Source organism: Hypanus sabinus, chromosome 9 (genome assembly GCF_030144855.1).
Source record: "Hypanus sabinus isolate sHypSab1 chromosome 9, sHypSab1.hap1, whole genome shotgun sequence".
In the NCBI taxonomy this organism is placed as follows: Eukaryota; Metazoa; Chordata; class Chondrichthyes; order Myliobatiformes; family Dasyatidae; genus Hypanus; species Hypanus sabinus.
In genome coordinates this window covers 147,663,678-147,677,165 of record NC_082714.1, presented here as the reverse complement: position 1 = coordinate 147,677,165, position 13,488 = coordinate 147,663,678, and the positions used below count along the sequence as shown (strand labels likewise).

The following is a 13,488-nucleotide window of genomic DNA, read 5'->3' as shown; positions in this document are numbered from 1 at the left end:
CTATCATTCAATATGATCACGATTGATCTCTGCTGGCCTCAATGGCTTTGTCCATACCACTTCTCCATACCTCCTAATTTGGGTCTATGTTCCTGGAGTTTAGACAAACGAAAGGAGAACACATTCAAACATAATGGGGCTTTACAGGGTAAATGTTGAGATGTCCTCACTGGTGAGAAAGTAAGGGAGATAAACTGCAAAATATGGATCAGTCATGTAAAACCACGGCTATATGGAGATTTCTTCTCTTTGAGGGCAGTCATTCTCTGGAAATTTCTGCCCGCAAAGATGGTGGAGGCCAGATCATCAGTAATATGGGTATTTCAGGTTGAGTCATAGAGTCATAGAAAATTACAGCACAGAAACTGGCCCTTTGGCCCATCTCGTCCAAGCCGATCCATTTAAACTGTTTTGTCCGATCAACCAGCACTCAGAGCATAGACCTCCATTCCCTTCCCATCCATGTACCTATCCCTTAAATGTTGAAATCGAAAGTGCATCCACCACCTGTGCTGGCAGCTCATTCCACACTCTCAGCACTCTCTGACTGAAGAAGACTTCCCCTCATATTCCCCTTAAATATTTCACCTTTCATCCTTAACCCACGATCTCTAGTCACAGTCCCACCCAACCTCAGTGGGAGAAGCCTGTTTGTATTTACTCTATCTGTACCTCTCACAATTTTGTATATCTCTATCAAATCTCCCCTCAATCTTTTATGTTATAGATAAATATTTGAAAGATCGAGGGGTTGAGAGTGGTTCAGATAGTCATTATCACATTGAATGACAGGGTAGGTTTGAGGGGCCTGGTGGCTTACTCATGCCCTTATTTTATTATGTTCTAATAAAAAGACTAATAATCTTTAAGCATATGCTTTCAGTAATATGATTGGTATAAATTTCTATGGGAAGTTTAAGAAATTATTTTAACTTAAAGTCAAATTTAACATAGTTAATTCTATGGTCACATTATTGTAACATTTATAATGGTAAAGTGACAAATAAAAACTCTTTAGCAGTTTTGGAAATCCGAAACAACAGAAAATACAAGAAATACATATTAGGGCAGTGAACACCAAAGTGGAAATAGCAAGTTAATGTTTCAATGATGTACCTTTATTCCAAAATGAATACTGAAGTAAAGCAAATATTTCCTGTTCATTTGTTTGTTTTCAGTGAATCTGAAATATTAACCTATATTTTCTCCAAAGAAGCTGATTAACCCATTCATTATTTCTGGTATTTTCTGAAATTATAATAGAACATGCTTATTTTTATTTATTAGGTGTCTTATTCCCTCAATAGAAATGTTTATCAGCAGATTCCTTCTTTACATAGTAAAAATCTTTCTGTTAATTATTCTGAAAAGTATAGCCTAAACAGAAAATTCATTTGTACCCTTAGTAAAAGCAACTATGTTTGGATTTCTAATAATATCATAGATCTGAGTATCTGTTGAACTTGACCTAAATCCATTGCAAACACATTTATCATGTTGCTGCAGGTGATGATCAGAGGAACATTACATAAGTATTAATAAGTATTAATTCCCTTCGGGGATATAATCAATTGACCTATTTTATATAACATAAACTTCATCCAACAGTAAAGCAATGCTTCTTTTCATATTAGGTTGTTGAATAATCAGCAAATATACACTCAGTGGCCATTTAGGTACATCTGCCCACCTGCTCATTAATGCAAATATCTAATCAGCCAATCACGTGGCAGCAACTCAATGCATTAAACTATGGAGACATGGTCAAGAGGATCAGTTGTTCAGACTAGACATCAGAATGGGAAGAATGTGATCATGGAATAATTGTTGGTGCCAGATGGGGTGGTTTGAGTATCTCAGAAACTGCTGATCTCCCGGGATTTTTCACGCGCAATAGTCTTCAAAGATTACAGAGAATGGTGCAAAAAAAAAACCAAGTAAAAATTCAAATGAGTAGCAGTTCTGTGGGTAAAAACACCTCGTCAATGAGGGAGGTCAGAGGAGAATGGGCTGACAGGAAGGTGACAATAACTCAAATATCCACATGTTACATAAATAGTGTGCAGAAGAGCATCACTGACTGCACAGCATGTTGAACCTTGAAGTGGATGGACTGTAGTAGCAGAAGACCATAAACGTACACCCAGTAGCCAGTTTATTAGGCACAGGAGATATCTAATAAGGTGACCACAGAGTGTAGATGTGCCGGCAGCAAGTGGAATGAAGATGACCAAAGCTGTGAATGCAACACAGACGATTAACAAACTATTTCAATGAATGAGAAAAAAAGCAGGCTCTGTTTGAAAACATGAAATTTGATTTTTCTCTACACAAAACTCCAAGATGTTTAGTTAATATAAAGTCAGTAGAAGGAACTCCTAGTGCATTCTTTCAAAGCCATAATAATCCTCTGGTGTTACAATAGTATCCTGGTCTCACTGTGAATGTCTTCTAAATGTGAACATATTATTCCCAATTTATACTGTTAAATTTCAAACAGTCATGTAAGAGGAAGCACTATGAAAGCACATGAAAAAACCATGAAAAACAATTCTTTGCATTCTCGTCACAACAGAGTTATGTGGATCAGATTATCTCTGTGATGTAAACTCTGTACCAACCTCATATTCAGAAGGATCATGTGACTCTGGCTGGGTGTTCAAAAACTGGAGATGCACTTCCACTGGGTGAAGAAAAAAAACTTAATGAATTGCACTGGAATTTGTAATATATACACACATTAATTTGGCAGAAAGCAAAATTCAAATTTTTGACTACTTGAATTTTTTTGTTTCTAATAAAACAAATTCAACACCTAAGTTCTTGGAGGATTACAGTTGCAGTTTTGGAAAAGAAAACCTGCTGTATTAAAAATACTTCTGTGGTTTCAAAATCATACAATCCTTCTAGCATTTTAATGTGATACACAGTACATATTCATAATGAAGCCCATTTATCAGCAACTCCAAGCGAGCAACACTATTAACACAGATAAAAAACATGAATTCCTGACAGAAAAAAAATAGTTATTTGATAATATTAATTTTCTTTTGGGAAAGCTACAAGTGAAGTTTCCATCATACATATGCATATTTATGTGTGACATTAATAAACATCAGTTAAGTTACAAGAGGACAAAACACAGATGTTTTGCCATTTGATTATAAGCATGTCATCTCTTGCATCATGTCAGTAGTTGTTATAATACGTATATATCATGCATAAAAGAAATAATTTTATTCTTTCGTTTAGGTAATCCATTGTAGAGGAAGTTTAAGTATGAGAATTAGGTATCGCAAATTCATTACAAACCAAGGTAGTTTTCACCAATGTTTCCTCTAAGATGTGCACATGTGTGCATGCACAAATCTTTTGCTACTAGTGCACAAAGGAATTTAAACTGCAGGGAAAACGTTATCACCCTCTACTCTATCGGCATGTTAAGTATATTTCATGATTGCTCACAATCACATTTCCTTTTCTGGTTTATGACGTGGATGGTGTTGACAACGTAGAGTTTGCAATGACTTGTCTGCAGATTTCAGAACTGGCTGTTTTTATTGGAGAAATTATTCAGCGCGCAGGTGTTGCTGTCACTGGGCAAAAAATTCCACAGCACAAGATTATTGTGCACACTAGAGGGAAATTACAAATTAGAGGGAACATTGGTTTTCACCCATTTTTTAATATAATCTGAAATTGAAGATTACAAACTTAAAATTTCTGTTAACTTTTGTAAATTAATATTCTTACCACTTGGATTTCCACCATTCGTGGTTATGGGTCTCTTTGTGCATAGTTTCATTTTAATTCTTGGACTTCTGTCTGTCTCTCTGGAGTTAGGAGTGCTGTCATACTGTGCCTGTAAACAGAGTATCTGATCCTCCATCTCAGCTCATAAGTATAATTCATACAATATATCAATACTTACTCTACTTAAGTTAGAAACTACACCAAACTGCAGGATAAATTTTGTGGTGTAATTTAGTATTAAGTGATAAAAGATGAAGTGTTTATTTAGCTAATGTTTCTTAATTTTGAGCACATTCATTTAGGTTATATCACATGGCTTATAGATCTCTCTCTCTCTCTCTCTCTCTCTCTCTCTCTCTCTCCCCCCCCTCTCTCTCTCTCTCTCTCTCTCTCTCTCTCTCTCTCTCTCTCTCTCTCTCTCTCTCTCTGCTCTCAGCAAAGGAAATGGGAAAAATACAACACTGTACGAATTTCTTAGGCACATACACTATGTATAGCTAGGGTGCCTAAGGCTTTTGCACAGAACTGTATTTGTCAACACGGAGCGGAGAGTGAGTCTCTAAATCTGATGTTAGCAATGGATTTTGGGAATGGCGAGGGTGGAGCGCCATGGGAAGGGTTGGAACAGGTGGCATAGAAGGAGTGCCAGAGGTGGGAGGGAGTGGCGTGGGTGTAGACACACCCACCCCTGAGACACCAGGCAAGGTCATTTGATTTCAAACAATTAGTTTATTGATCATTACAGAATGTCTCTCTGGTGCTTCCTGCTCTCTCCTCTCTCCCTCCCCCTTTTCCCAACATGATTCTCCTCTCCCTGCCTGCTTCCCACTCTCAGTCCACAATAGAGACCCATATCAGAATCAGGTTCATCATCACTCACATATGTCATGAAAATTGTTTTTATTTTGGCAGCAGCACAGTGCAATGCATGAAGTTACTAGAGAACTATGCAAAAGTCTTATGCATCCTTGCTATATATACGTGTCTAAGACTTTTGCACAGTATTGTATATATAAGACAAAATACACTAATGATAGATTATATTGCGAGTAATGGATAATTTCCCTTGAGAACTTTACGAAGATACCTATGTGTGTATAATTGTTTATGGTTACTTTTGGAAGGATTGAAGTTTTGTTTACAATTTAGAATTTTCCTGTCATGTATTAATTTAGTTAATGTGACCTGCAGCGAAGATTGCATTTATTTTATTTAGTGATACAGTGCGGACTAGGCCTTCCAGTCCAACAAGCCACCCTGACCAGAAAAACACCTATTTAGCATGAGCCTAATCACAGGACAAGTTCCAAGAATCAATTAACCGTTGCATCTTTCGACTATGGGAGGAAACCTATATGGTCACAGGGAAAATGTATAAACGCCTTACAGATGGCGCCATAATTGAACTCTGAACTCTGATGCCCTGAGCTGCTATAGCATCGCGCTAACCGTGGCACCCTCAGAATGCATTTATCACAGTAAAATACTAAGCTGTTGCAAGTTTTAAGCTGTTTTTTTTCTTAAGACTCTTTTTGACTGTTCTGTTTTTAAAATTCTCCATTCGATTCAAATATAACAAGTTGAAATATTAATCACTATAGTCATTAACTTTCAATTTTCACCAGTAACAAGCACATCTTTATATTTTACAATTAGTTTACTTCTCCTGAAAATGCACATTTAGCTTCAAAACAGAAAATAGATTAAAATTAAGGGCTATACAGCTGAACTGATATCATCTTACAGATCTGTGGAAATATTAATGAACGGGAAGAGGGAGGGGAAATAATGTAATGGTAAAATATGGAGGATGCTGTAAGTACGAAATAAACCAGAGAGTGCCAAGCAAATCAGGGAGCATAGTGGGAAATTACCTATTTGTCTTTCTCTCATCTGTGATTCTGCCGGATCTGTTGAGTTTTTTCAGGATTTTATGTTATTAAGATAAAAAATATAACTGTCAGTCATTCTAGTACACTTAGCTTAATATTTATACTAAATAGTGGGCAGAGGAAAGCTAGAGGAAAGGACGACCCTTCTGGGTAACTATGGCAGCACAATGGCGAGCTAGTCACATATACCTAGGTTTGGCAGTCAGGGCACCCAGGAGTCGCGTTGCTGCACGTGTCAGTCCAGTCTGTCCTTGGGTACCACCTGGGTTCCAGGTCTGGAGTTGAGGCTTGTTGAAATGAGAACATAGAACAGTACAGGCTCTTCGGCCCATGATGATTTCATGCACTTAGCACTCGCTATGTAAAGAACTACCTTTGACCACTCTGTCACTACTTTCCCACAATCACCTTAAAGTTATGCCCACTCTTATTAGCCATTGCTGACCTGTTAAAACAATGCCGGCTAACCACTTGATCTATGCCTCTTACCATCTTCTACACCCCTACCAAGACACCTCTCATCCTCCTTCCTCCAAAGAGAAAAGCCTAGTCTACATTCTTCCGATAATGAGATGACCAGAAATAAACACAATATTCGAAATGTAGTCTAACCAGAGTTTTATAGAGCTGCAACATTACCCTGTGGCTCTTGAACTCAGCCCCCCGATTAATGTTGTCCAACATGCCGCATACCTTCTTACCACCCTATGGACATGGACCCGTGTTCCCTCTATTCTTCCACATGGCTAAGAATCCTGCCCTTAACCGTGTCCTCTGCCTTCAGATTCACCTTTACAAGAAATATCACTTCATACTCTTCCATATTAAACTCCGTCCACCAGTTCTCAGGCCCTGCTCTGATTTCAATGAATGTGCTGTTACAACCTTTTGCAGCTTTCTACTCTATTCACAACACCACCAGTCATTGTGTCATCTGCAGACTTACTAACCCATCTGTCCACTTCCTCATTCAAGTCATTCATAAATATCACAAAGAGCAGGGGCACAGAAAAAATCCCTACAGGATACCACTGGTCATATATCCCCAGGAAGAACATGTCCTTTTACTACACCCCTCTGCCTTCTGTGGTCAAGATAATTCTGAATCCATGCAGGCAAGCTTCCCTTGATCCCATCCCTCCTGACTTTCTGAATGAATGGGGAACTTGCCAAGATCCGTATATACCTTCTCCACATAAGATCATAAGACATAGGAGTAGAATTAGGCCATTTAGCCCACCTAGTCTGCTCCACCATTTAATCATGGCTGATCCCTTTTCCCCCTCTTCAGCCTCATGCCCCAGCCTTCTGCCTGTATCCTTTGATGCCGTGTCCAATCAAGAACCTGTCAAGCTCTGCCTTAAGTACACCCAACAACCTGGCCTCCACAGCTACCTGTGGTAATAAATTCCTCAAATTTACCACCCTTTGGTGAAAGAAATTTCTCCGCATTTGTTTTAAATGGACGCCTCACTATCTTGAGGCTGTGCCCTCTTGTCCTAGACTCCCCACCATGGGAAACATCCTTTCCACATCTATACTGTCTAGGCCTTTCGACATTCAAAAGGTATCAATGAGATCCCCCCCCATCATCCTTCTAAATTCCATCAAGTACAGACCCAGCTATCAAACGTTGCTTGTATGATAACCCTTTCACTCCTGGAATCATCTACCACTCTACCTTCATCAATTTGTGTTGTCACTTCCTCAAAGAATTCAATCAGGCTTGTGGGCATGATCTACCCCTCACAAAGCCACGCTGACTACCCCTAATCAGACTATGCTTCTCCAGATGTTATGGCCCAGCTGTTATCCTGAAGAATCCCGTCAAGCATCCTATGCCTGGAGAGATGTGAAGTATGATCTGTGGTCGAACTGCCTCTAATAGTAATCATGGGGGAATTGGAGAAGAATGGAAAAATAAAGCACATTTTTGTTCTTAATAATTAGTGTTGCGATATTTTGATTTTGTTTTTTATTCAGCAGTTTGTTTACAGCAACACAGAATGGATACTGGCCATTCAGCCCAATGAGTCTATGCTGACCATGGTGCTCACCCAGCTACTCCCAATTTCCTGCATTTGGTCCCAATCCCTTTAAGCCCTGACCCTCCATTTACCAAAACAAGTACTTCTTAAATGATACTATTCTGCTGTCCTCAGCCACTATTTCTGGCAACTTGTCCCATATACTCACTGTCATCTGCATGCAAGAGTTATTTTTTCTATTAATTAATTTATTTACTGAGATACAGTGGCCTTTCAAGCCACACTGCCCAGCAATCCCCTGATTCAATCCTACCCCAACCATGGGACAATTTACAATGACCGATTACCCTACCAACTGTTAGGTCTTTGGACTGTGGGAGGAAACCCATGTGGTCGTGGGGAGAAGTACAAACTCCCTACAGGCAGCAGCGGGAACTGAACCCGAGTCGCCCGCACTGTAGACCGTGGTGTTAACCACTACGCTACCATGCCGTCCAAGTTGTCCCTCAGGCCCCTTTTAAACCTTTCCCCTCTCATCCTGAATCAATGACTCCTGGTTTTGGACACCTCTACCCTAGGGATAAGTCAGTTACCATCTACCTTATCTATCCCTCTTGTACTTTTAAAGATTTCTATAAAGTCAGTCCTCATTCTCCTACATTCAAAGGAATGAAGAGCTAGCCAGACAGATCTCCACCTGTAACTCAATCCCACTAGTCCTGCCAACATCCTTGTAAGTCAGCTCACTTTCCAGCTTAAGTACATCTTTCCTAGAACAGGGTCACCAGAACTGTACAAAGGACTCCAAATGCAGCCTTGCCGTACAACTGTAACATAATGTCCCAATCTGATTCTCAGTGCATTGCGTACTGATGACCCAGGTGCTAAATATCTTGTTCACCATCCTCCCTACAATGCTACACCACAATTAGTTATTTTTGTTTTATTACTTAAGTTATTTCTATGGTTTCTAAGTATTTCTGTAAATTAGAGATATTGAGAAACATTGAAAGAATGTGTTCCCCTTAACAGCCAGCTAAGCCTGACCACTGATTGGCTGAGAAAGGCTACCAGAGGAGTTTTTTTTAATATGAGAAAGGCTCATCTGGTCTCTTTATGGAGCTTCATTCCAGCATTTAAGAACAGCTCCCTCTCAGGGGTTGGCAGCAGGAATCTGGAATTGTCTGGTCAAGCAAGATCAGTTTTCCATATTCAGCTAAGGTAACTTTGGGGAACAGAGAACAAGGGAGATCAGTAACAATGTTAAACTCATGCTTATAAATTCTGGCCTTTTGGTTTTAAGTGCTCATCTCATAATATTGCAAAAAATAAAACCTAAAATAAAGGATGTACAAGATAGAATAAACATTAAGAAATTTGTTAAGTATTTCAGAGTCTTCTCAGTGGAATTTAATTGATTATTTTCCCATTTCTGGATCCTTCAATTAATATATTTCATCTTTAGTCACTGAAGAAAAGAGAAGTGATTGGCATTTTCCCCCAGCGTTACATTTTTCAGAAGCTAGAGGTACTTAAAGGAATCATCAGCACCCATTATTGCCTGTTCCCCTTTGGTGAGATATGTTCCATTTTGATCTGTAATGGTTACAAATGAAGATAACAGTAATTCCACAACTCTGGTACTTTATTAATTAGAAAACAGGATAACACACCTTAATATTCAAATTCTTGTACACTTTGTCTTCATTTTCACTCATTTTTATTCCATCTTTAGGACTCAACAGATCTTGTGTCATATCTTTGTCTCTACTGGGTGGTTCAACACTCCCCATCTTGGCAACTGTTTCATAAGAGTGCATATTGTCCTGGAAATTTTCACTTGCTAAACTATCATGAGAGCATTTCCTCTCCGATTGTTCTTTATATCTTGCCTGCTTTGCCTCATTGTGATTGGATGATTCACTTCTGTGTGTGGACCAAGCTGCCTCCTTATGTTTACTGTAATCTGACAAATCCAGAGGTTTCTCTCCGAATCCTTTGTCATTTTCCTCGGTATGTGCACAGAAGCTTGGTTGCACCTTTCCTTCTTCAGCATGCTTTTCCATGATGACGCCAGATTTCTCCCTGCTGTGCTCATTTCCCCTGCAGTCATTGGACAAATTATGTTCCTCCCTATAATCAAGGAGAGAAAAGAAACCACATTCATGTCTGGCTGATTGATTTCCTCAGAGTCCTTTATTTATTGCTGACCTGAAAGGAGGCCATTTGACACAAGGGGATGGAGCAATCCCATCTGTTTCTTTCCCTCTCTGATTTGCCTGTAACTTCCTTTCACACTCAATTCCTAACAAACCCACTTACACTAGGGGTAATTTATGGTTACCTCAGCAACCATCATGCGTAGGCAGAAGGGATCAGTTTAGTGAGGTGTTTAATCATTAGGGCCTGTTCCTGTGCCGTACCTTTCCATGTTCTATGTTTTGGGATATGGGAGGAAACACTGGAAGTACCACACAGTCACCTCCTGAGGGTCCAACCCAGATTTATTGGAGCTGCCAGACAGTGGAACTTCCTGCTCCTTCACTTTGCCAACTATTGAGATGACATGTAAAAAAATAAATACATTAATTATATATTAGTATTTCTTCTTCTATATTATGCATTGCCTTGAACTGCTGTTGCTTAGTTCACAAATTTCACGACACATGCCAGCAATAATCAACCCGATTCTGTTTCTGAATTACATGCTGCTTTGAAGTGCTAACCATCAAAGCTGTGAATGCTGAGTATTGTACAGCAGTAGACATCACTTTGGTTTCACATGACAACACAAGGAATACTGAACTGTAGTTACAAGCATCCCTTAGAACAGCCTTTATTTATTTAAGGGCTCTTGGCCTTGTACCAAAAACTGGGAGAAAGTTTTGGCCAAATTGAAACTTGTTAGCTGAATGGGACTCTCCTTCCCTGTAACCGGCTGGAACTTGTTATTAAAAACTTACTCTGGCATACACACATGCCTGATGATCAGCTGTCTGTCTGCCTAATATAGAGCATGTGTGGAGAGGAAGTTCATTAAGAGGTCCCAGGCAAGATGGATAGGTAACAGTGACAAGTAGAAAGAGCCAACTATTACTTGTCATCTGCACTCAGTGGGCACTTCATTAAGTACACCTGCAAAACGCTGGAGGAACTCATATGGTTAAGCAGCATCTATGGAAAAGAATAAACAGTTGATGTTCTGGGCCAAGACTCTCCTTCAGGACTGAGGAGAAAGGGGGAAGATGCCTGAATAAAAAGGTGGGGGAGGGGAGGGGAAGGAGGCTAGCTGGTAGGTGATAGGTGAAGCCAAGTGGTGGGAAAGGTCAAGAGCTGGAGAAGGAAGAATCTGATGGTAGAAGAGTAGGAGAAAAGGGAGGGGGGGGTACCCAGGGAAAAGTAATGGGCAGATGAGAGGAAGTGAAAGGTCAGAGTGGGGAATAGAGGAAGGGGGAGAAGAATTTGGTTAGCAGAAGGAGAAATCGATATTCATGCCATCAAGTTAGAGACCACCCCGATGGAATATAAGGTGTTGTTCCTCCACTCCAAGGGTGGTCCTCATCTTAGCACAACAGGATGTCATGGATGGATGCGTCAGAATGGGAGGACATATCCACTCATGGGGAAGGCTTTGGGAGTAAGCCCCTGAGGAAAAATCCAGAGTTGGAGTCCTTAAGGCAGTCCTGTTTTGAGTTCAGCACTGACTGGCAACTCCTGCGACGCTGCTGGTGTCAGACTGTATTGGTCTCTGCTGTTCCTTTGGATTTATCAGCTGTGTGGAGAGGGGAAGCCCGCTGCATGGACGACAGCTGTCTCTCCATATCATACTGTGGCGGCTCATTTCCTAGCGTATGCGAACCGACTCACAATTAGATAGCCTACGGGGGTTTGCGAGCACAGAGCTTTGGAGCCTCTTCGCCATGGGGGGCCGGTTGACAGAGGCTTAAAAGTGAGGCTGAAGTTTTCGAATAAAGTTTTTTCCTTCGACTGCAGTTACCGACTCCGTGTCGTAATTTTAGCGCTGCTTGTAGCACACCGCTACAATTGGTGACCCCGACGGTCCAAACGATTTTTGGACCAGAAATGACCGACGCCGCCTCTGTTCATGCGGTTTCGTTGAAACTGCCGGGTTTCTGGACACAGCGCCCGGACCTATGGTTCCAGCAAGCCGAAGCCCAATTCCACGTTCGCCGGATCACCTCAGAAGACACCCGCTACTACTACGTGGTGAGCTCCCTCGACTAGGACACAGCTGCCCAGGTCGCGGAGTTCGTACAGTCGCCCCCGGCAGACGGCAAGTACACGGAATTCAAAGCCCTGCTCCTCAGGACTTTCGGACTCTCATGGCGCGAGCGGGCTGCCCGTTTACTGCACCTGGATGGCTTGGGCGACAGACCTCCATCGGCTTTAATGAATGAGATGTTGTCTCTGGCCGAGGGACACACAGGCCTCATGTTTGAGCAGGCATTCCTGGAGCAGCTGCCCGAGGACATACGCCTGCTGCTGTCCGACGCGGATTTCAGTGACCCCCGGAAGGTGGCAGCCCGGGCGGACTTGCTGTGGAACGCCAAAAAGGTGAGCGGGGCGTCCATCGCACAGATCTCCCAGCCACGCTCCCGGCAGCAAACCAGTCCAGGCCCGGCCGCAGAGCCCACTAACCCCCGGCCCAATGACCACTGGTACTTCTACCACCAGCGGTGGGGCGCAGAAGCCCGCCGTTGCCGCCCGCCCTGCAAGTTCCCGGGAAACGCCAGGGCCAGCCGCCGCTGATGGCTACGGCGGCTGGCCATCGGGATAGCCTCCTGTATGTGTGGGATAGAAGGTCGGGACGCCGGTTTTTGGTCGATACTGGGGCTGAGATCAGCGTTTTACCTCCGACAAGTTACGACACCCGCAGCAGGGCACCGGGTCCCCCCCTGAGGGCCGTGAATGGCAGCACAGTAAGGACCTATGGCACCCGTCAGGTGCAGCTACTGTTCGGCCCCAGCCAGTTCACGTGGGACTTCACACTGGCCGCCGTAGCCCAACCGCTTCTGGGTGCGGATTTTTTGCGAGCTCACAGCCTGCTGGTTGACCTGCCCAGGAAGAGACTGGTACACGCCGAGACCTTTCAGACGTTCTCCCTGGGCGCGGCCCAGTTGCCAGCCCCTCACCTCGGCTCCATCACGCTGTCCGACAACGACTTCACCAGGGTCCTGGCGGAGTTCCCATCGGTTCTGGCACCGCAGTTCACAGCAGCCATGCCCAGGCACGGCGTACAGCACCACATCCCGACACAGGGACCACCCCTCCATGCCCGTGCTCGGCGGCTTACCCCGGACAAGCTCCGACTGGCGAAGGAGGAGTTCCAGTGAATGGAGGAATTGGGGATCATCCGGCGGTCCGACAGCCCCTGGGCTTCCCCCCTGCACATGGTGCCCAAAGCGACGGGGGGCTGGAGACCGTGCGGCGACTACCGCAGGCTGAATGAGGCTACCACACCGGACCGCTACCCTGTGCCGCACATTCAGGACTTTGCGGCAAACCTGCACGGCGCCCGGATCTTCTCCAAGGTCGACCTTGTCCGAGGGTACCATCAAATCCCGATGCATCCTGACGACGTCCCCAAGACGGCTCTCATCACCCCGTTTGGCCTCTTCGAGTTCCTCCGCATGCCGTTCGGCCTGAAGAATGCCGCACAGACGTTCCAGCGGTTAATGGACGCGGTGGGACGGGACCTGGACTTCGCGTTCATCTATTTGGATGACATCCTCATAGCCAGCGGCAGTCGTCAGGAGCATCTGTCCCACCTCCGTCAACTCTGCGCCCGACTGAGTGAGTACGGTCTTACAATCAACCCTGCCAAATGCCAGTTC

The 13,488-nt window shown here is 43.1% G+C and overlaps 1 protein-coding gene across 1 annotated transcript in view; it reads right to left on the bottom strand.

Moving 5' to 3' along the window:
• The window catches only part of LOC132398940 (uncharacterized), a 98,750-nt gene that overhangs the window by 21,336 nt on the left and 63,926 nt on the right, over positions 1–13,488 (bottom strand). Inside the window, exons 12-14 of the mRNA XM_059978776.1 lie at positions 9,307–9,766; positions 3,754–3,862; positions 2,622–2,683 (exon numbers count right to left, since the gene is read on the bottom strand). Coding sequence (XP_059834759.1) covers positions 2,622–2,683; positions 3,754–3,862; positions 9,307–9,766 — 631 coding nt within the window. The remainder of the gene's footprint in view (positions 1–2,621; positions 2,684–3,753; positions 3,863–9,306; positions 9,767–13,488) is intronic.